Source organism: Cotesia glomerata, linkage group LG3, assembly GCF_020080835.1.
Source record: "Cotesia glomerata isolate CgM1 linkage group LG3, MPM_Cglom_v2.3, whole genome shotgun sequence".
NCBI lineage: Eukaryota > Metazoa > Arthropoda > Insecta > Hymenoptera > Braconidae > Cotesia > Cotesia glomerata.
Genome location: NC_058160.1, coordinates 19324222 through 19348516, shown reverse-complemented (window position 1 = coordinate 19348516; position 24295 = coordinate 19324222). Strand labels below are relative to the sequence as shown.

The 24295-nt window shown below is 33.7% G+C and overlaps 3 protein-coding genes across 11 annotated transcripts in view; 2 read left to right on the top strand and 1 right to left on the bottom strand.

The window, feature by feature from the left end:
• The window catches only part of LOC123261514 (copper-transporting ATPase 1), a 58107-nt gene that overhangs the window by 27237 nt on the left and 6575 nt on the right, over window positions 1-24295 (top strand). For 2 of the 9 annotated variants that reach the window (XM_044723143.1, XM_044723142.1), the window contains 2 exons: window positions 921-1011; window positions 1412-1451. The exons of 1 other annotated variant lie outside the window; for it this stretch is intronic. In XM_044723143.1, coding sequence (XP_044579078.1) covers window positions 927-1011; window positions 1412-1451 — 125 coding nt within the window. In that variant the 5' untranslated portion in view covers window positions 921-926. Of the gene's footprint in view, window positions 1-920; window positions 1012-1411; window positions 1452-23040; window positions 23328-23998; window positions 24108-24295 lie in introns of those variants that run through there. 6 more of the 9 variants (XM_044723148.1, XR_006508680.1, XM_044723145.1 and 3 more) reach the window with 5 other exon arrangements.
• On the bottom strand, window positions 10825-11562 carry LOC123261549 (DNA repair and recombination protein RAD52-like). Its single transcript, XM_044723203.1, has 3 exons — window positions 11423-11562; window positions 11122-11270; window positions 10825-11015 (listed from the first exon to the last, which is right to left on the bottom strand). The coding sequence occupies exons 1-3, from the start codon at window positions 11520-11522 to the stop codon at window positions 10863-10865; spliced, it is 402 nt and encodes a 133-aa protein (XP_044579138.1). The 5' UTR covers window positions 11523-11562; the 3' UTR covers window positions 10825-10862.
• LOC123261548 (DNA repair and recombination protein RAD52-like) lies at window positions 18005-18736 on the top strand. The gene is made up of 3 exons (XM_044723202.1): window positions 18005-18144; window positions 18297-18445; window positions 18552-18736. Exons 1-3 carry the CDS (start codon window positions 18045-18047, stop codon window positions 18702-18704), a joined length of 402 nt encoding a protein of 133 aa, XP_044579137.1. The 5' UTR covers window positions 18005-18044; the 3' UTR covers window positions 18705-18736.

Below are 24295 nucleotides of genomic sequence, written 5' to 3'. Positions count from 1 at the left end.
ACCTTAGTCACATCGTTAGTTTATTATATAGAATTATATACAATACTTTCTCGCAGAGAGCTCAAAGTAAATAAACAAAGTAAATAAATAAAAGGATAACTGCAAGCAATTTACCTTAGTTCATTAACACGTGTGTGAGCACCTTTAAGATTGGAGTTTACTTTTCTACGGTACTAACTTAAATCTCGCGTTGGCTGCATTTTTTACCGCAAACTATCCCCTTGAAGCTACAGTTTATGTAGATATAATTCCAGTGCGCCCTGGCGGCCGTAAATGTAAGCTGTGAATTACTTTTTTTAACTGTAGTTGCGTATCTATAGGAGGATTACTACACATTTTTATTTTATCTAGTCTGTGGCATGTCACTTTTTACATAAAAAAAAAGTCAGGATCGAAAAATGTGAGCGCGCTATAGTATGTGCTGATAAAATTTAATAATTTCAAGTAAATAAATTGTTATAAGTGAATATAAATTAATTAATACGGTAAAATAAATTATGAATTACTGTTATAATAAACAAATTAGTGAAAAAAAGTACCGTAGAATTAAATTAAATTTCGCAACCTCAAAAAACCGTTCTGCTTACAGTAAACACATTCGGTAGTCTGGCGCTACCGAATCTGTAGATTAATTTATTCATATTCCAATTAATAATTATTCAATTAATAAATAATAAAACAAATACCAATGAATACCAAATACCATCAATTATTAATTAAAACTTTTTCAACACTACAATACTCTACTCTCAGGTAATAACAGCTGATAATAATGTACTATACTTTGTAATCTAAAACATTGTGAATTTTCAGATTTAAGACCTAAAACTGCTGTCGAATAAAAAATGATCATTTGCTATAAAATTGAAAGCTTAATTTTTGACTATATATATATGTATATATTTATATATATGTTTCAGGAAGCAATGGAAATTCAAGATGGATTAAATCCTATCAAGCTCTCCATTCAACACTTTAATACAAATGATAAACTACCTGAAAATAAAACAGGTTTGTTGTGACGATATCAAGAATAACGTACAAAATATAAGTTTTATTTAGATATGTTTAAATGCGTTTACAAAGTATAATTTAAAAAATAATGGCTACACATTTGATTTAAAGATATAAACACAAACATAAGTATTTTAGCAGCTAATTACCGCATAGAAAATTGAAGAGCGGTTTTATAATCTTCTATCAATTATCTATAAAAACCTGTCATGGTTTTTTAAGAAAAAAATTTCTTTTATCCTTCACATAAACATGAGTATTATGTTTTTATGTAGAATGTCGTGATACCTTAAATAATACTAAATACTGCAAATTTCAATAACTACTCACATTTTTTTTATAATATTCGAATATTTATGAATGAAAAATGTTTTTAATTTATTTTTTATTTTTCCAGAAAGTATTAATCAGTCTGCTGAAAAACCAGTGTCAAACAGGTAACTATTAAGGAAGTCCTTTCGCTCCAGTTGAGTCATAACAACTGTAGTAGTAAATTTTCAATAAATTAAAATACAAAACCCATAAAAATTCCTAAAATTAAAAAATAAATAGTATATGAGGCATTAATCATTGAAATTTTGAAAATTAAAAAAAAAAATAGTTAAATACAAAAATTAATTTGACTGTTGTAAATCAGCTGTTAGTAACCTGTCCGTGATTTGGCAACGCTTTATTTCGGTTGTTTACGTTTTTATTTGCACAATATAACCTTAACCGTGTTTAACTTTTTGCAGTCAGTGTAAATAAATAAATTAATTAAAAATGTTTAGTCACAAAACCATAACATTCTAATGTCTCATGACAGGAATGCTAGTATTTTTTAATTATTGTTTTATTTTTCAATTATGAATTATGAATATTTGTTAACAATAAATTAACTAATAAGTATGCATGAAAAACATAAGCGCGTTAAAGTTTAGTTTGAATTTATTGAATGGTCTGAAGCTCGCGCGCTACGCAACGTTGCCAAATCTTTTGACTCCATTTTATTGTAGGTAACTTGAGAATTTTTTGTGATTTTTAAATATTAATTTCTCAATAAATATCTCGGTAACTGATATATTTTATTGCAAAAAAAGAAACCTGAATATTTCGAAAATATGATTTTTAGTTTTTTTTTACTTCATCTAATCCATGACTGATAGTATAATTCGAGAAATACTGCAAACGTCTGATTTTCTCGTAAGACTCTGAACAAATACTAACATTTAAAAATTTTATTTTTTCAAAAATTTGTCCGGTAAAGTATAATTTAAACCTCACTATAAGATAAATAAGGACCTTAACTATTAGAAAAAAATTAAATTTACTCATAATCTAATATTTTTTATTTTACATTGGCGGCGAAAGGACCTCCTTAAATCTATTAAAAGTACATTTGATATTTATTTTTTTTTTCCAGTTTAAAAATTTTTTCCCACACTTACAATATTTTTTACGGAGAAACGTTTCATATCTATTTCTCATACTGATAAAACTTTAATTTGCCACTCTTATAATATATTTTGACAAACTCATCGTTAAATTAACATTTTTAAAACCAAGTAAACAACTATTTAATGTAAATTCGATATTTAAACTGCGCGCTGTACGCGTGCGCTCTAATCCTAGTCAATAATTAATTAGGGTCCATTTTTTGCCATGTTTTGATAATTTCGATACTGAACTAACTTCAATTCAATCATGAACTTTATTATTTTCATAATAACAAATAATAATAATAATAATAATAATAATAATAATAATAATAACAATCACAATATAATATATGATACGAATATAATACTAAAATAAAATAAAGGATTATAAGAATTATTATATTAACTCTCTACTAAGAGCTCTCCGAGCTCAAAAGTCTGATAGAAGTTTCGTAGACCACTATTTTTTGAATTTTCAAACTGCAATAACTTTTGGATGAATTAACCTATTTTCACGCGGTTAGCGGCATTTAACGCAATTTTTTAAGTTTCATAAAGAATTTTTAAGGAGGTCCTTTCGCCATCAATGTTAAATAAAAAATATTAGATTATGCATAAAATTAAGTTTTATCTAATAGTTAAAGTCCTTATTTATCTACTAGTCAAGTTTAATTTATTCTTCACCGTGTAAATTTTTGAAAAAAAAATTTCTAAAAATGTTAGTATTTTTTCCGAGTCTTACGAGAAAGTCAGACCTTAACAACTTCCTCGAATTATGGGATTAACCACCGATTATGTTTTTTATACATACTTATTAATTAATTGATTGTTAACAAATTTTCATATTTCATAATTGAATAATAAAACAATAATTAAAAAATACTAGCATTCTTGCCATGAGACATTAGAATGTTATGGTTTTATGACTAAACATTTTTAATTAATTTATTTATTTACACTGACTGCAAAAAATTAAACATCGTTAAGGTTATATTGTGCAAATAAAAATGTAAACAACCGACATATAGCGTTGCCAAATCACGAACAAGTTACTAACAGCTGATTTACAAAAGTCAAATTAATTTTTGTATTTAACTATTTTTTTTTTAATTTTCAAAATTTCAACGATTAATGCCTCATATACTATTTATTTTTTAATTTTCGGAATTTTTACAAGTTTTTTATTTTAATTTATCGAGTATTGACTACTACAATTGTTGTGACTCAACTGGAGCGAAAGGACTTCCTTAAGTTTGAATTGATTGAACTAGGAATTCCGGAGTAATTCCGAGAAAAACACTTTTCGGTTTTCTTTCATTCACGATATCTCTAGAACGAATTAACCTATTTTGATCGGCTTGGCGGCGATCGACGTGGTTTTTTTGATGTCAAAAGCTGATTAGTTTTTGGAATCGATGGGTAAAGGCGTTTTAAAGTTATTCCAAAAAAACCACATTTAGACAAATATTTTTTTTTTAGTTTTTTTGAGATTTCTCAAAATCTAGCGAACTGAATTCATTCAAATTTTTACGAAATTTAATGGAAATGATACTCTTTAAATTACCTCCTATCTCGATCCGATCGGTCGAGCCGTTCAAAAGTTATAAGAGGTTTACATACATACTGCCACACACCCAGACACACACACACACACACACACTCTCTCGGGGCAGAAGAGATACTGCTACCGGGCGCGTCTCCCCGAGCGGATGGGAGAACGCTCGCTGTCCTTGGATGACACTTAATCTCTTAGTTGATGAGGTACAGCGGGTAGGAGCCAAGCAAAATAACCAAACAAAATAAGCTCCCGTGGACAAAACTCCCCTTTAATGGGTTGGTTACACTAACTGACCTAGCAAGACGATTGGTTCCTGCTGTAACTCACTGGAAGTGTCCGGAACCTGTATCGTAGTTTCCGACGATGCAGGCCACGGCTGATGTGAGCTTGCTCTGCCGAGGTGAAAGTTGCAGCAGTGGATCAGGAGCCAGCCACTTCGGGCCTTGATCAGGAAGTACGCAGTGAGTGTTAGAGATCGGAATCTTCACCGCTCCGAGCGAGTCTATTCCGTCCGTGTATTCCGGGACTGGCTAAGTGTCGGCTAGGCCTCAGGGAACTGGGGTAGGAGTACTATCTCCGAGGGTACACCCGTTCCTAGTTATGGCAACCCGCTCCACTCCGTACGATGCGCTGGTAAATCAAAAAAGTATGAGTAACTTACAGGAAACAAACAAGAATAGAAACGGGCTTCATGCTCAACAAGCAGCGATTGAATCAAGCGCTGACATGAAGAGAACGCAAGCGTTGGAGCGCCTTGAGAAGCTGACCATTGAGCTGCTAGAGTTTGTCCAAACTAAGGTCAATATCCACAAGGAGATAAAGACCAAGACAACCGGTGTAGTCAATGCTCTTGGAAGATTTAAGAAACTGGACGAGGAATGGCAGTCATCACGACGCCGCATTGAAACTGAAACTGAGACGGAAGAAGCAATGGACACTGGAGCCGACGGTGAATCTGCTGCTGAGGACAAGGATGAAACTGACACAAGGTCTGGAAAGAGAAAGGACCGAGATTCGCCAGAGCCAACCGACAAAGTCACAAAGAAGAAGGACTTGAAAAAAAGCCCTCCCCAACGACTGGCAGGGCAGGGTGACGAACCCAAGAAGACGACTGACTGGGAAAAAGTACAGTCTAAGAAGGAGAAGAGAAGGCTAGCTAAAGAGCAACTCTCAAAACAACCGCCGAAGGAGCCCAGGCCAGAGCCTAAGCGGAAAAAACCACGCAAATGGATCAGACCCGACGCACTGATCATCCGCCCGGCCGAGAAAACAAAGTATGCCGAGATTCTGCGTCGTATAAAGCAGGACGTCCCAGATGAGCAGGTTCGTTCAACTGTGGATAAGATCAACAAGACCAGAAGTGGGGACTTGTTGATTACGATTTCGAGGAAGAGCACTGACAAAGGCCAAGGTCTGCAAAAGACGATCGCGGACATCCTTAAGGAGGAGGCCAAAGTGATTTGCAAAGGGCCACAGGAGACCATCGAGATCCGAGATGTCGATGACGACACGACGAAAGAGCATATTCAGACCGCTCTAAAGAGGGAAGCTGGAGAAAGTTGTGAAATCCCACTAGAGGCAATCAAGATCCGTAAAGCCTTTAGGGGTACACAGACAGCCACAGTGTCACTACCAGCAGCTGCAGCACAAAAGTTACTGGAGGGAAACTGCAAAATAAGGATAGGCTGGTCTAATTGCCGTGAGAGTGGTCTGATTGAGAGCAACGAAGAGACCCAATACAATGCTTCAAATGCTGGCACTTTGGGCACTTCGGATCTCAGTGCGAAAGCGAAGTCGACCGGTCTAAGCTCTGCATAAGGTGCGGAAAAGAAGGACACAAATTGCTGACTGTAAAAATCCAGCTAAATGTGCACTGTGCTTTTAACGGCACGGCGTAGAAAAGGCGGCTCACCATGCAGGCACGAACAGATGCCCCATCTTCCAAGAAACGCTCCAGAAGATAACGAAGCCAAGAACATGAAGATAGTGCAGCTCAGATGTAGCACTTATAAGTGAGCCTTATAGACATCTGAGTAACCAACCCTGGGAATCCGACAGCACTAACAAAGCCGTCATCTGGTCCTGCGGTAAATGTCCTTTTCAGAGAACAGTCAACAATAAAGAAGCTGGCTTCGTAGCAGCATGGGTAGATGGCCTCCGCTCCTACAGTTGCTATGCACCACCTAGTCTCTCTAATGAGCATTTTGAAGACTTCCTTGATCGGCTAACTGAGGACGCAAGAAAACACTTTCCCGTGGCAATAGCTGGTGACTTCAATTCCTGGGCAACAGACTGGGGCAGCAAGTTCACTAATACACGTGGAAAAGTACTTCTCGAGGCAATGGCCACTCTGGACGTGATCCTTCTTAATACCGGTGACACGCCAACGTATACTAAGGGAGAGGCAAACTCAACTGTCGACCTTACATTTGTCAGCAGTTGCTTAGCTTGAAGAGGTTTTTCTTGGAAAGTATTGAACATCTATACAGCCAGCGACCATAGTGCGATACTATGGGAAATATCAACTGGCCAGAAACTAACAAGAGACAACAGGAGCGCTAGCGCGGTTGGGTGAAAAGTTAAGTCTCTCGACCCCACTGCTTTAGTAGTAGCCTTAGACTGCAATCCGATCATCGTAGAAACTGCTGAAGAGAAGACCAAGGACCTAATGAGAAGAGTCACCCAGGCTTGCGACGCTAGTATGTCTCGGAAACGTCGCATAAATTCAAGACCTTCAGTGCACTGGTGGAACGATCACATTAGCATTCTACGCTCAAAGTGTCTTAAAAAAAGAAGAAAGTCTCAGCGTGGCTACAGACGATCTAACTCCGCAGAGCTGTTGGCAGAGTATAAAAAGGCCCGTCGAGAACTGAACAGAGCCATCAAAGAAAGCAAAAGACGTTGCTGGAAGGAACTGGTCGCAGAAGTCGAGAAAGATCCATGGGGCAGACCGTATAAGGTGGTTATGACCCACTTGAAATGCCAACCAATGCCATCACCTACGTGTCCACAACTCCTAGAGAAGATTGTTACTACGTTGTTTCCCCAACAGCTGGTATTCACCTACAAGTTGGAGCAGCTCAATTCTGAAGACATCCCAACTATCACGTTGGACGAGTTGATAGAGGCAGGAAATCAAGGTAGGGAATAATAAGGCGCCGGAATTGGACGTAATTCCCAATATTGTCCTGAAATCAATCCTTAGGGCAGCACCGACATTATTCCTGGACGTTTACGATACATGCCTGAAGGAAGGGACTTTTCCCCAGAAGTGGAAACAGCAACGGCTAGTGTTACTTCCGAAGGGGAAAAAGCCGCCGGAAGAACCGTCATCCTACCGACCACTCTGCATGTTAGACACGGCCGGCAAGATATTCGAGCGCATGATTCATCAGAGAATAGAGGCTTTAGTCGATCCACTCCTAGCAGAGAACCAGTTTGGTTTCCGAAAAGGACGGTCAACTCTGGATGCTATCAAATTGGTTGTTGATATAGCCAAGGATGCAATCGCCGGAACGAGATGGAAGGGTGGAAAGAAGAAATACTGCTTGGTGGCTGCTTTGGACATCAAGAATGCCTTCAACTCCGCTAACTGGGACTGCGTTATGCGGGCTCTAGAAGAAAAAAACATACCAGGATACCTTCGCAGAATAGTAGCGAGCTACTTCACGAACAGGCTCCTGAAATGTGACACGACGAATGGTACGGAAGTGTACGAAATCTCCGGAGGAGTGCCACAGGGATCAGTCTTAGGTCCTCTGCTATGGAACATCATGTATGATGGCCTCCTGAGAATAGCATTGCCTACGAGAGTCAAACTTGTAGCATATGCGGATGACGTAGCTGTCGTGATTGTCGCAAAGCACCTCGAAGAGATAGAAATGGCATTTGATATTACATTCAGACGAGTCAATTTGTGGATGGACATGATGAACTTGCAACTAGCCAAGCATAAAACCGAGGCAGTGCTCATCACCAGCAGAAAAACGGTAGAAACCATCAAGTTGAGAGTCGGAGAACAAGAAATCACATCACAACCATTTATCCGTTATCTGGGAGTGATGCTGGATGCACGACTCAGCTTCAAGCAGCAGGTGGAACATGTCAGTGCCAAAGCGTCAGTAGTGAGGGCTAGTCTCGCACGGCTGATGCCTAACATCGGAGGCCCAATGCAGAGCAGGAGGCTACTATTGTCATCAGTAGTCACATCAGTGCTCACTTACGGAGTATCCATTTGGGCTGATGCACTGGAAACCCAAGAATCATGGAGAAAAGCTGGACCAATATACCGACTGAGTGCCCTACGAGTAGCTAGTGTCTTCCGCACTATATCAGAAAAAGCAGTGTGCGTCATTGCTGGAACCCTACCTCTTAGAGTTCTAGCAGAGGAAAGACGGGCCCTTTACCAACGAAAAAGGTCAACTGCACTGAGCCCTGAAGAACTTAGAATTGAAGAACGGCAGAAGAGCATAGGCCGATGGCAACTACAATGGGATGCTGCAGAGAAGGGTAGGTGGACGCACCGTCTCATACCTCGGATCGACATTTGGCTTAACCGGAATCACGGTGAGGTCAATTACTATCTTACGCAGATGTTGTCGGGACATGGGTGTTTTCGAGAGTATCTACACCGCTTTAAGCACGATGACTCTTCGGAGTGCCCGTCCTGCCCAGGAGCTGCTGAAGACGCGGAGCACGTCTTCTTTGTATGTCCTCGTTTCGATCCACAGCGTGAAGAACTGGAGAGGATCCTGAACCCGTGCGAGATTACGAAAAATTTCACTTTTTATGAAATTTTTAAAATCTATCTACTAGGACTTTTAAAAAAAAATTGAAGTACACAATGACGCACACCAAGTACGTTCCAAAATTGTTTCTTTTAATTTTTAAATTTACAACAAAATTTTTTTTAATTTCCGAAAATCATATACAACCATATCGGTTACTTGGATTTTTTAATTTTTTATTTTATATCTTTTTGTAAAGAAATAAAATTTTTTTTTCTTAATAGTCTTATGAACGTGGACTTGGCGTGATTTTTTTACAGTGAAACTGTTTTTGTTCGGATTTTCAATTTTCCTAGCGGGAAGTTAAAAAAGTCAGATAAGTTAATTTTTCGATTTTTTTATGTTAAAAAATTGCCGAAGCCCCATATCTAAATAATTACCAAAATAATAATTTATTTCTTAAAAGTGTCTGTTAAACAATTATTAATGATTTTGAATATTTAAAGGCCCAAGTTTTCGCAAAAATTGTCGCGACATTCAGATTCAGTGGAGTATAATACACTAGCCGTTACCCGCCCGCTTCGCGTGGCATAAAATACATGCCAAGTGAAAGAAATATTAAATTATGTTATCTAGCTGCCTAATTATTTATCATGAACGGATTTTACGAAATTAAGACACCCTTAACTACTTAGGGTCTTATCGATTTATATGAGTTAAAATAATAAATAACACAGCTTTCCACATCACCATGGAGGTACTGTGTCGTACGATGCTTTCCCATTATTTTACATGGCGGGATCCCCAGTAGGCCTACACCATGGATCGACGTGAGTGTCAATGCCATCAAGTTTAGAATTTGTTACACATATCAAATCTATATAAATATAGATTGGATATAAACAACTTAAATCTAGGCGTCAATACTCTGTCGTGCTAAATAAAAAGACAGTAATTTAACTTATATCTTTTTTATTAACTAATTCTAAATGAACATTGGTTATAAATTTAAAACTATGAACTTTTTACCATATTGCTATCATTTTCTATTTTATCATTGTTCTTATTTTTATACTGTTATTATTTTCATAGTTTCAAAATTTTTTTGATCACTAATCTATATATATATATATATATAAGAGATTTCCACCTATATAGTCACTCATCACGATATCTCTGGAACCATTAGAGCTAAAGACTTGAAATTTGGTAGGAATATTCTTTTCACCGAGTAGAGGTCAGCTAAGAACGGATTTTACGAAATTCCACCCCCAAGAGGGGTTGCGGGGGTGTTAATTGAAAAAAATTCACATTTGAAAAATACAGCTCTTATAGGTATTAAACTTAGTCAGGATATTCTTTTTGGCATGTTTGAATTTACTAAGAACTAATTTTATGATATTCCACCCCCAGAAGGGAATGCGGGAGCATTGAAAATTAAAAAAAAATTTTTATCTTCCAATCTATAGCTTTTAGAACTCTGAAACTTGACCAAAAAATTTTTTTTAGCATCTTTGAGTTTTCTAACAACTAATTTTATGATATTTCATTCCTAGAGGGAGTGCAGGGGCGTTAAAAATTAAAAAATTGTTTTTTCCAATCTATAGCTTTTGAAACTCTGGAACTTGGCCAGAATATTTCTTTTGGCATGTTTGAATTTACTAAGAACTAATTTTATGATATTAAACCCTAAGGGGGTTGTGCGGGGGCGTTAAAAATATTAAAAATTTGTATCTTCCAATCTATTGCTTTAAGAACTTTAAAACTTGGCCAAAATATTTTTTTTGGCATGTTTGAGTTTATCAAGAATTAATTTTATGATATTCAACTCCAAGAGGGTTGTGCGAGGGCGTTAAAAATTAAAAAAAAATGTGTATTCCAATCTATAGCTTTTAGAACTCTGAAACTAGGCTGGAATAGAGTTCGGGAATAATGCCCTTAGAAAAAATGCATGGTGTAAAATAAAAATAAAAAAAAAGTCAAAATATTTAATTAATAGCTGCAATAGATCAAAACTTGAAACGATTTTTTATTTCGTCCTGTTAAACAACCAAGAATAAATACTTATAAATTTATACGTTAGTGTTTTTTTTTTTTTTAATAAAAAGGTAAATTTTAATTTTGACTTTAAAATAATATGACTAATTAATTTTTTACAATATTTTTATTATTCCATTCGGCTTTTAACTGTTGCTGCTTGACCATTCTTTGCACCTTTTCATTACTCAGCTTCTCCATTATCTTCATAAATTCCCAAAAAAACGTAAAGGCGTCATACAAGGCTCGATGGAAAGATTTCTGTCATAAAATAAAAAAAAAAAGATTAAGTTATTAAAATGAATTATAAATAATACTGTAAATAATAATGTAAAAAATACATGTAAATAATATTGTAAATAATTACATTTCGTGCTTCATCATAAGCTGCGCCAATTGATTCGCTACGAGATTCTTTGAATGACATAGCTTCATGAGTCCGCCCATCTCTCAAGAAAACCTTTACAACGGTTGTACAACCAACAATGTATGTTCCATTGACTTCTCCAACGTAGTCTGTGATAAAACAAAAAATTATTTAATATAATTTTCAATTTTTGATTTTTTAAAGCAATTTCTTTTTTAATTTAACTAAGAACTTTTTTCTTATTCAAATTTTTTTAATTAAAAATTATCTGAGAAGTGTATACATTTTAATTTTGACTTACCAATTATCTGCTTCTTGAGTTCGTGCGACCAATTATCATTCGTAAAAGCCATGTCTCCATGTATAATTAATGTTTCTAAATTTAAATTATCAAGATTCATTATTTTTTATAATTTTTATCGTTGTGTAATGATTTATAGATTAAATATTTATTTTTTATTGATTTTGTTGATTTAATATTTATTTTTGATATATATTTATGTTTTTTATTTATATTTCTATTTTATTTATTTATTTTTGAAATAGCCTTGAAGTTATCTCCAAAACAAATGAATTATTTAACTTCATTAATATTTTTTTAATGTGTCAAAGTTTTAAAGAGAAAACAGATAGCTGTCAAACGAATTATTTTCTAAAAGTGATTTAATTGATAGTTAAAGTGAAATTAATTAATATTATCATGTGAAATGATCATTTACTAAAATTGATTAAAATTGTTCAGTGAAATTATCATCACGAATAATTTAGTGACTTTAATCAACATCTGGACTATCGATACATCATGTGAAATGATCATCGAATGATAAGTTTTTCATTAATTAATATTTTCTTGAATATTTAAATATTTTCATTGCTGCTTGGGATTTTCCAGAAATTAATTTATTATCATAAATAAAAAAAAAAAATTTATTAGTTGATATAGCGTTCATCCAATTTTTATTTGAATATAATAATTAGATAATACTAAACTCATTGATCAAAGGTCATTTCTTGAAAGGTTTTTTTAATATTTAGTAAGTTATTATTTGATTTGATTAATATTATTTTATTTATGATGATATTTTAATTTGAATGAATTATTCTGTTATAATCATTTAAAATTTTCCAGTTGCATGAATTTTCTTTCGGTATTTAATCGATTATTAATTCATTGATTGATATTATTTTGTTTATTATAATACTTTATTTTGAATTAATTATTCTGTTATTATTCAATTCTTACTAATTGTATTACATTATTTACTTTTCACAATCTCTTCATCATATTTAATAGGTTATTATTGATTGATTGATATTATTTGGATAATGATCATAATTTAGTTTAAATTAATTATTCTATTAATATTTTATACTTACCGGTTACATATCATAATTTACTTTTCACAATTTCTTTTACCCATACAAATTTTTACTGCACACTAATGGAATCGAGCATTTCTTTCGAAATTATTGAAATTCCCGGCGACGGCGCGTGTCTTTTTTCTTCATTATCGTTTTTATTGTATAACACAGTGTCCTTTAGTGATCAAATAAGAAGTGAAATTGTGCTTTACGTGTTTAAAAACTGGCAGAGATTCCAATGCTTTACCAATCAGTTAAATGGAGAATCTTATAGTAATAAACATTCGTACTTTGATGACATGTCGAGGCCCAACACGTATGGAACTCTTTGTGAAATCAAAGCGGCGGCAGAATTATTTACATATGAGTTTCAAGTGTACCAACATGGTCATCTAATAGTTGCGTTTGGAGAAGCAACAAATGGAATTAAAAGATTAAGGTTTACTGGGAATTTTAATAAAGGTCACTTTGACGTTTTACTTCCATTGACTGAACCCATCAATAACGGTGTTTCTCAATCGGAAAGTATTGATAACGTTCAAGCATCTTTCACTCAACCATCACTTTCATCAAGGAGAGGACAAAAACGGCGAAAAAGATTTTCAGGTACAATTAGGTCTAAACAACTTAGAAAAGCTGCTTCAAAATATGCGGTAAATCATAAAGAAGTTCAGAGAAAGGCTGTTAAAAATACAAAAAAATCATCCTGAGATCCAAAAAGCAGTTCAAACGTATGTTAATAATCATCCTGAAGTTATTAATAAAGCTCAAAAGATTATCAGACTAGAAATCCGCATGTTAATAAAGCAGCTACAGCTAAATACCATGAAAAACAACAAGGACTAAATTATTGCCCTGGACTTCTAAGTGTTTATCTGGTTTTAAATACAATTGTCAAATTGATTATTCCAATGACAAAATTGTCAATCTTGGTCCCCGTTCTCCTTGCCAATGGTGTAATGCTTTGAAATGGAAAGATGAGACTCAAGGAATGTGCTGCAGTAGTGGTAAAGTTCAACTTTCTAAGCTTGGCCTCCATCCTGAACCTTTACACAGCTTATTGACTCATCAGGATCCATTGTCAGAACATTTTTCTAAAAAATACCCGTAAGTATAATGGATGTTTCCAAATGACATCTTTTGGAGCCAAAGAGGTAAGAGAAGGAAATTTTATGCCAACTTTCAAAGTTCAAGGGCAGGTTTATCACAGAATAGGCAGCTTGATGTCTGAACCTAACCAAAAGCCTTCTTTTTCTTCAAATATACTTTGTTGGTGATGAATGTCATGAAAGAGACATCCGTTGTGGAATTTATCCTGGCGTTTATCCGGAATTAGTTCATCAATTGCAGAAGTTGTTATATCAGCATAACAAATATCTTAAGGATTTTAAGGCTGCAATAGATTCAATTCCTAAAGATCAAAAAGACTTCAAAGTAATAATTAATGCTGACAGAAAACCGGCTGGAGAACATAAGGGCCGTTTTAATGCTCCTCAGGCAAAAGAAATTGCAGTTCTCATTGTCGGACAGGATTTCGAAAAAAGAGACATTGTTCTTCACAGTAGAGACAATAAGTTGATGCGAATTAGTGAAACACACCGCTCATATGATGCTTTACAATATCCTTTGATGTTCTGTTATGGAGAAGATGGCTATCACATCAATATATCTAAGCGTGACGAGACGACTAAACTGCCTCTCGATAAGACAGTATCTGCTTCAGAATTTTACAGCTTTAGGATTATGGAGCGTGAGAATGAAGTGTGCTATTTATTGCGATTCCGCAATCTTTTAAATCAATTTTTAGTTGACATGTACGCAAAAATTGAGACTGAAAGACTTAACTATATTCGTAACAACCAAAAAAAAACTGAGAAGTGAGGAATACGTTCACTTGAAAGATGCTTTGTCAAAAAATGATGAACAATTATCAACAATGGGAAAAATGGTTGTGTTGCCTTCTTCTTTTACTGGAGGACCCCGTTACATGCATGAGCGAACTCAAGATGCAATGACCTATGTACGTCATTATGGACGGCCAGATTTATTTATAACATTCACCTGCAATCCTAAGTGGCCGGAAATAACGCAGCTTTTGAGTGAAGGTCAACAGTCTTATGATAGACATGACATCGTAGCGAGGGTTTTCAATGTGAAAGTGAAACATATGATAAAACTTCTTACAGTAGGTCGTATCTTTGGTGACACAAGGTGTCACATGTACACCATAGAATGACAAAAACGTGGACTCCCTCATGTTCATATTCTATTATGGTTAGAAGAGAAAATGAGACCAGAGTCTATTGACCAAATTATCTGCGCTGAGTTACCTGATCCAGACATAAATCCAGATCTTTATCAAATTATCAAGACAACCATGGTTCACGGTCCATGTGGATCTTTCAACTTAAAATCACCCTGTATGGTTGATGGTAAGTGCACAAAAAATTTCCCAAAGGAATTTTTAAAAGAAACTCAAACAGGAGATGACGGATATCCCAAGTATCGTAGACGATCACCAGCAGACGGAGGAAAAACTTTCAAACTTAACGGAGTTGAAATCGACAACCGATGGATAGTGCCGTACAATCCCGTTCTATCCCATACCTTCGGGACTCATGTTAATGTTGAGAGTTGTAACTCCGTAAAAGCCATAAAATACATCTGTAATTATTTAAATAAAGGATCTGACCAAGCATCGTTTACCGTTCAGGATTTTGATGAGGTGACGAAGTACCAGGCGGGACGTTACATCAGTAGCTCTGAAGCAGTCTGGCGAATATTTCGTTTTCCTATTCATGACAGGTTTCCTTCGGTGATGCATCTTGCTGTACATCTTGAAAATGGTCAAAGAATTTATTTTACTGAGCAAGATGTGATTGACAAAGTAATTAATCCAAAAAAAACAACACTAATGGCTTTTTTTGAGCTTTGCCAAGTTGATGACTTTGCAAAAACTCTTTTGTATGTTGAAGTTCCAGCTTATTACGTATGGAAAAATAACCGCTTTGATAGAAGAAAAAAAGGTAAGGTTGTTTCAGGTTATTTAGGAGTCAAGAAAGATCAAGTTTTAGGTAGAGTTTATACCGTGCATCCCGGAAATACTGAATGTTATCACCTGCGTCTTCTCCTACATGAGATTCGAGGTCCTACATCATTTTCTGCTTTGAAAACTGTTGATGGAGTGATTCATCCAACATTTCAAGCAGCATGTAGAGCACTTGGTCTTCTAGAAGATGACGCTAGTGGTATCGCACTCTGGATGAAGCTTGCATCTCTGATTCGCCCTACAAGATCCGTGAGCTGTTTGCCATTATGTTAGTTTTTTGTCATGTTGACGACCCATCGAAATTATGGGAGAAATATCGAGATTATTTTTCAGAAGATATTAAGAGAGAGGTAGAACGAGACGGTGGAAATGTTGAGCTGTTACTTGACGTTATTTACAACAAATGTCTCATACTACTTGAAGATATTGTTATATCAATGTCTGGAAAAACACTTCTTCAGTTCGGCCTCCACTCTCCAACCCTAGATGAAAGGTTTATTGTCACTAATCGTCAATATTTGCGTGAATTGGCTTACGACACCGTCTATTTAACTAAAGTTGTAGCTGAAAATGTTCCTAAATTAAATCTAGAACAGAGAAAAGTTTACAATGAAATTTTAAATTCGATTATATCTGATTCTGGGCAGTTGTATTTTCTTGATGCTCCAGGTGGTACTGGAAAAACGTTTTTAATCAATTTACTGCTTGCGAAAATCAGGAGTGAAAAAAACATCGCTATAGCCGTTGCTTCTTCAGGAATTGCTGCGACTTTGATAGACGGAGGTAAAACAGCTCACTCTGCCTTTAAATTACCTCTCAATTTAGGTTATTCTGAATCTCCACTTTGTAACATCTCTAAACAGAGTGATATGGCTCATGTGCTGCGAGAAACAAAAATTATTATCTGGGACGAATGCACTATGGCTCACAAAAATGGTATTGAAGCTCTAAACAGATTGCTCAAAGATATTAGAGGTTGCGACCGAATTATGGGAGGAGTAATTGTTCTCTTGGCCGGTGATTTTAGACAAACTTTGCCTGTTGTGCCACGAGGAACACGTGCAGATGAAGTTAAAGCCTGTATTAAGTCATCAATTTTATGGCCTTCGGTCAAAGTTTTATCTTTGACTATCAATATGCGTGTTCATCTTCAGCCAAATTCGAAAGCAGAAGAGTTTTCAAAAATACTGATTGATATAGGTGATGGCCAAATTCCGGAAGAAGACGGAAGAATAAACGTGTCCTATATTAATTGTGAAACTGTCCCAGATTTAATCACCTTGACTGACAAAATATACCCGAATATTGACAAAGCTGGCGATAATTGTAGTTCATGGTTAAAGGAGAGAGCCATCCTCACACCAACCAATGAACAAGTCAATTGTATTAACAACTTTGCTGGAGAAACTGCCAACTGAGCAAGTAAGATATGAATCGGTGGACAAAGTACTGGAGGATGAAGAAGCTGTCCACTATCCTGTTGAATTCTTACACACACTCAATCCACCAGGGATACCACCTCATGTTCTTCAACTCAAGATTGGCACTCCAATAATGTTGCTCCGCAATTTAAATCCGCCAAAATTATGTAATGGTACCAGGCTTCAAGTCAAAGTCTTACACAAAAATGTCATTGAAGCCATGATTTTCACCGGAAAATATGAAGGAGAAACTGTATTCATTCCAAGGATCCCTCTGATTCCATCAGATTACCACTTCGAATTTAAACGTCTGCAATTTCCTGTCAAAGTTTGTTATGCCATGACGATTAACAAGGCACAAGGGCAGAGTTTAAAGATGACTGGTATTGATTTAAGAAATGACTGTTTCTCTCATGGCCAACTATACGTGGCATGCTCAAGAGTAAGTTCACCTGACAGCTTGGTCATTCTTCAACCAATAGGAAAAACGAAGAATGTTGTATATAAAGAAGTTTTAAGTATTTAATTTTCTATTTTTGACTATATTAATAATTTCTTTAAATTAGATCGATAGAATCAGAAAATAAACAGTAATCCAATCAATAAATATTAAAATTTAAATGAAAATATTTAAATATTCAAGAAAATATTAATTAATGAAAAACTTATCATTCGATGATCATTTCACATGATGTATCGATAGTCCAGATGTTGATTAAAGTCACTAAATTATTCGTGATGATAATTTCACTGAACAATTTTAATCAATTTTAGTAAATGATCATTTCACATGATAATATTAATTAATTTCACTTTAACTATCAATTAAATCACTTTTAGAAAATAATTCGTTTGACAGCTATCTGTTTTCTCTTTAAAACTTTGACACATTAAAAAAATATTAATGAAGTTAAATAATTCATTTGTTTTGGAGATAACTTCAAGGCTATTTCAAAAATAAATAAATAAAATAGAAATATAAATAAAAAACATAAATATATATCAAAAATAAATATTAAATCAACAAAATCAATAAAAAATAAATATTTAATCTATAAATCATTACACAACGATAAAAATTATAAAAAATAATGAATCTTGATAATTTAAATTTAGAAACATTAATTATACATGGAGACATGGCTTTTACGAATGATAATTGGTCGCACGAACTCAAGAAGCAGATAATTGGTAAGTCAAAATTAAAATGTATACACTTCTCAGATAATTTTTAATTAAAAAAATTTGAATAAGAAAAAAGTTCTTAGTTAAATTAAAAAAGAAATTGCTTTAAAAAATCAAAAATTGAAAATTATATTAAATAATTTTTTGTTTTATCACAGACTACGTTGAAGAAGTCAATGGAACATACATTGTTGGTTGTACAACCGTTGTAAAGGTTTTCTTGAGAGATGGGCGGACTCATGAAGCTATGTCATTCAAAGAATCTCGTAGCGAATCAATTGGCGCAGCTTATGATGAAGCACGAAATGTAATTATTTACAATATTATTTACATGTATTTTTTACATTATTATTTACAGTATTATTTATAATTCATTTTAATAACTTAATCTTTTTTTTTTTATTTTATGACAGAAATCTTTCCATCGAGCCTTGTATGACGCCTTTACGTTTTTTTGGGAATTTATGAAGATAATGGAGAAGCTGAGTAATGAAAAGGTGCAAAGAATGGTCAAGCAGCAACAGTTAAAAGCCGAATGGAATAATAAAAATATTGTAAAAAATTAATTAGTCATATTATTTTAAAGTCAAAATTAAAATTTACCTTTTTATTAAAAAAAAAAAAAAACACTAACGTATAAATTTATAAGTATTTATTCTTGGTTGTTTAACAGGACGAAATAAAAAATCGTTTCAAGTTTTGATCTATTGCAGCTATTAATTAAATATTTTGACTTTTTTTTTATTTTTATTTTACACCATGCATTTTTTCTAAGGGCATTATTCCCGAACTCTATTCCAGCCTAGTTTCAGAGTTCTAAAAGCTATAGATTGGAATACACATTTTTTTTTTTAATTTTTAACGCCCTCGCACAACCCTCTTGGAGTTGAATATCATAAAATTAATTCTTGATAAACTCAAACATGCCAAAAAAAATATTTTGGCCAAGTTTTAAAGTTCTTAAAGCAATAGATTGGAAGATACAAATTTTTAATATTTTTAACGCCCCGCACAACCCCTTAGGGTTTAATATCATAAAATTAGTTCTTAGTAAATTCAAACATGCCAAAAGAAATATTCTGGCCAAGTTCCAGAGTTTCAAAAGCTATAGATTGGAAAAAACAATTTTTTTAATTTTTAACGCCCCCGCACTCCCTCTAGGGGTGAAATATCATAAAATTAGTTGTTAGTAAACTCAAAGATGCTAAAAAAAATTTTTTGGTCAAGTTTCAGAGTTCTAAAAGCTATAGATTGGAAGATAAAAATTTTTTTTAATTTTCAACGCCCCCGCATTCCCTTCTGGGGGTGGAATATCATAAAATTAGTTCTTAGTAAATTCAAACATGCCAAAAAGAATATCCTGACTAAGTTTAATACCTATAAGAGCTGTATTTTTCAAATGTGAATTTTTTTCAATTAACACCCCCGCAACCCCTCTTGGGGGTGGAATTTCGTAAAATCCGTTCTTAGCTGACCTCTACTCGGTGAAAAGAATATTCCTACCAAATTTCAAGTCTTTAGCTCTAATGGTTCCAGAGATATCGTGATGAGTGACTATATAGGTGGAAATCTCTTATATATATATAGATAAAGATAAGACTTATTTAATCTACTGACCTCAAAATTATACGAAAAGGTAATGCCGTTCCTAGACTAAAAACGCATACTCAGATATCCATAACTATCGGTATGAAATCGAAAAATTTTTCTTAATTGACCTTGCATGTCCCCCTTTTTAGTTTGAATCATACAATAAGACTCGTTTTCGTAAAGAAAGGGCTCAAGAAATTGTAGAAGGGGACAAGCGCATAGGTATATTATGTTATAATTAATGAGTAACCGTCACTCTCATAATTTTGCAGTAGACTACAATCAGTTGAAGCCCTATTTGGGAATTATATGAATCCTTTATTCAGAAAAAGGTTAATGTCATATTGATCAGTACGTTTTCGAACACATTGAGCTTGAAAATGAAGTCTGGTAGTCATTTATTTTGTAGATTTTTTTTTCTAGTTAAATTTTAATGTCAGCTTTCGTAATAAACAACAATAATTGACTCCTCTTATAAATAAATAGTAATTCTTTACTAAGTAATAAAAGATTTCTTGCTAAAAATATAATAAATTTTGACATTATAGTTAAGTTAAAATAAATATCTTATTAAATTAAAGTATGCATTTTTATCAACTACTTGGTAATTAGTCTTGCTTGGAGTTGTATAACATTTCTTATCACTTTTCCTTCAATTTAAAAATTGTCCGTTATAAATGACAAAGTATTAATATAATTACATGAATTTACTTTCTGCTACTTGATTTATTTTACCTGAAATCACGAACTGCAGCTACTAAAGGAGTAAATTTAATTGTATTTATAAGGATTGCGTTTAAGTAGTCAACAAAAATTATTAATATTTGATCAGTTTTTTATTACATTTTAATGAGTATTGATGATGTCATCAGTTAATAAGAGTTAAACAGTTAGGTAACAATTAGATTGAGCTAATTATGTAACAATTAAAAGACATTCCTTGGCATTGCAGTTTCATAAATTTCTTCTAAACAAATAAAAATTTACAAAAAAACGATCTGACATTCAATAGACTATTTATAAATTTACTTCCCAGGGATGCGCTTTTTGAAATTTCTTTTTGATAGCAAGAAATTTGATTTTTAAGTTTCCATTTACCGTACAAGTGCCACAAAGATAATACGGTTACTCTCAATGAGTGCAAATAGAGAAATAAATGGGTACAGTTTTTGAAATTAAACTATGTTGTTACTTTTTTGTCAATTTTTACCGCAAATTTACTATATCGATGATAAGAATTTAGGTGTCCAGTTATGTTCTCGAATATTCATAATTTTAAAGTTGCCTTTATCCCATACAGGACAATACGACAAGGCCAGATGTGGGCCATGCTTGGCGCAATGCTGTCTATCTCTGGCCCATACTTGTAAACCCGCTTTGGCCCAGCCTTGGTAGAAGTCTGGAGTGATAACAGGGTGCCAAGCTTGGTTGCCTAGACTGGCCCAAGCATGATAACCAAGACTGGCCCAAGATTGTTAACCAAGACTGGTCCAAGTTTTTAAGCCAAAGCAAGCCCAGGCTTATTCACCACTATAGAATTTACTAACACAAGTAGATTACAAAATATATTTAGAATTTAATTGTTTAATGTGAAACCAAATTAGTATTAAGAACCCAATTTCGAATAAATTGAATTCTCTGAAATAAAATAGTAAAATTCTACGAAACCGTTAAATTATTTTGTATAAAATGAGTAGTTGTTAGTTGAAATTATAAAAAAGGAACTTTTTAATTGTCAATAATTTATTTCAATTTTGATGTAGAGCTAACGCAAGTTTAGACGACTTAACTCTTAATTTAGACCTAACTTTCGCTAATTATAGAGATAAAATAAAAATCGCATTTACCCTAACCGAGATTCGAACCCGAGCCGCGCGCTTGCCAGACCGACCACTAACCCCTACGCCGTACGACCGATAAGTTAACGCACATCTCACCATTCATATAAGCTAAATCTATATGGTGACAGAGTGTGACGGTTTATTATTTATATAATTTATGTTATTTAATATTGTGTTTTGATGAAAATTATCTATTTTTTACAATTGTTTATTAATTTTAAAAAAAATTTAATTTAATAAATATTTACTGTTCCAAATTCTATTACTTAATGATTAATTAAATTTGGATTTCCCATTGAATGGCCAAAGTTAGGTTGCCCAATTCTGGCTCAAGTCTGGGTTGCCATTCAACGGCCAAGGCTAGGCATCCCAGTCTTGGCTAACGTTCGGGTAATCATTGAGTCGGCCGAAGCTAGGTTGCTCAGTCCTGGCTCAAGTCTGGATCGCCATTGAATGGCCATGGCTGGGGGACCCAGTTCTAGTCAAAGTTCGGGTAATCATTGGGTTGACCAAGGCTAGATTGCCCAGTCCTGGCCCAAGTTAAGGTGACTCTAGGTTTGGCCAAGGCTAGTTTATTCAGTCTTGGCCCATGTTAGGGTTACCATCCAACGACCGAAGTTAGGTTACACAATCTTGGCCCAAGTTAGGGTTACCATTCATTGGCCAAGGCAAGGTCATTCAGTCTTGGCCCATGTTAGGGTTACCATCCAACGGCCGAGGTTAGGTTACACAAACTTTGCCCAAGTTAGGGTGACTCTAGGCTTGGCCAAGGTTAGGTTATTCAGTCTTGGCCCAAGCCTGGGTAATCATTGGAATGGCCAAGGCTGATTGCCCAGTTATGGCCCGGGCATGGGACAATATAGGTTTGCCAAGATGGGCTTCCCAATAATGTCCCAGGCATGGGACATTTATGGCCCCGTCGTTCAACTCTGGGGCTTCCTGTATGCCCTGTTGAAAATCTCCAATAAGATCTCATCAAAAGCGACAAAAGCCACTTAGAAACCAATAAAATTTATGGGTTTCTAAGTGGCTTTTGTCTCTTTTGATGGGATCCTATTGGAAATTTGAAACAGGGATGGGTAACCTACTAAATTAAAATATTTTAATGTTAAAATCTCTAGTTAAAAAATAATTTGTTTCACAATCATATCAAATAATATTAAATTCTTAAATCGGTTGAAACTTTTTGAGGCTGTTTAAATTATCACAGTCAAATTATTTTGAATCATAAATTTTAATCAATATTTACGTTTGTATTTTTTTTTTTTTTCATAGTGTTAAATATTCTACATTTTTTTTATAATATTTTCGTTTGATAAATGAACATTTTAGTACATTTTTTCTTCAATTTCTGCAATTGTAAATTGTATAACATGGTATTGGTTTTAATATGTAAGTGAGAGTCAACAATTCAGAGTCCTCTAATTGGAGCACGCGCGTGCCTTTCTCTTGAGGCTTGCTATCCATTCAGTTCATAAAGCGATTGACGTCTGTAAACTACGTTCTCCTAAATATTCAAATCTTTTTATTTTTTTCACCTCATTCAACGTTAATAAATGACTTTAACATTTTATTATTATATCGGTATAGTGCGCTTTTGTTACTGTTTTTAAGAATGAGTTTTTATTCAAAAATTTCAATCGGCCAGATAAAACTTGCAGATGGAAATTTTTTATCTCCAGAGAAATCGGTTAAATTTCACGGATTTAATAGAAAAAACTACAATTCTTCTGCAACTGAAAATGCTTGTTTACTTGGGTCTGTACTTATTGTTCATATGAAATTTGAAATATTCTATTTATTTTATTTAGAAATTAATTAAATTAATGTTATTGTTGGTTGAGTTAGTTTTAGAAATTAACTATAACTTTTTTTATTGCGCATAGAGAAAGTATCAAATCAAATAACTGTTATAACAAAAGTGAATATGCACACTAATTTTTTCCGTTTATTTTTAAACTAAGAGATTTTTATAAGATTTATTCTGATTTTCTTCGTTTTACTATCAAAAAAGTTTGTAACATTACAAAAAAAAAAATTTATAGACATTAAACAATTGTGTTTTATTACTAAGACCATTAACTTTGATAATATATCGTTAATTTATTATTTACTCAAGCCAAAATAATGTTTTTTATATACTAAATAAATAACAAAGTAATTTTTTGCATTAAAAAACACATTTATAATTCTTTCAAACAATGTTCTAAGTGCATTTACAATAATTCGGTTGAACGATCTTGACTACTACAGTTAAATGTATTTTTCATCTCATTACATCTATTTTTCTCAAAGTTTATCTAAAATAGAATAATTCAAAAACAAAAAATAATGTCCCCAAAACAATTTTTCGATATTTTATAATCAAGAATAGGTAAAGCTGCGGTTTTAAATAATAACTCTAATTTTTGGATAACTAATTGAAAAAATAAATCAAAATTATTTTATGGATCGTGTATTTATCCGTAATCTACACCGCATGAATATAAGATCCTTAAATCTACGAAGCGTGAATGTAAGGGCCGTTATTTTTACGCGGTTTGAATTTATCAAAATTTTTTTTGAATAAATAAAAATTCTTTTTTTTTTTTTTTACATTTAAGGTAAAAGCCCCAATAGATGATCATGTACCAGTATATGATCACTCCATGTATTTGTATACCTATATTTATGAATATAGATATACAAATACATGGAGTGATCATATACTGGTACGTGATCATCTA

Coding starts and splice junctions, on each gene's coding strand:
- LOC123261549 (XM_044723203.1), bottom strand. CDS start 11,522: ATGAATCTTGATAATTTAAATTTAGAAACATTAATTATACATGGAGAC. Junction 11,271..11,422: donor ACTCAAGAAGCAGATAATTG/GTAAGTCAAAAT, acceptor GTTTTATCACAG/ACTACGTTGGAGAAGTCAAT. Junction 11,016..11,121: donor CTTATGATGAAGCACGAAAT/GTAATTATTTAC, acceptor ATTTTATGACAG/AAATCTTTCCATCGAGCCTT.
- LOC123261548 (XM_044723202.1), top strand. CDS start 18,045: ATGAATCTTGATAATTTAAATTTAGAAACATTAATTATACATGGAGAC. Junction 18,145..18,296: donor ACTCAAGAAGCAGATAATTG/GTAAGTCAAAAT, acceptor GTTTTATCACAG/ACTACGTTGAAGAAGTCAAT. Junction 18,446..18,551: donor CTTATGATGAAGCACGAAAT/GTAATTATTTAC, acceptor ATTTTATGACAG/AAATCTTTCCATCGAGCCTT.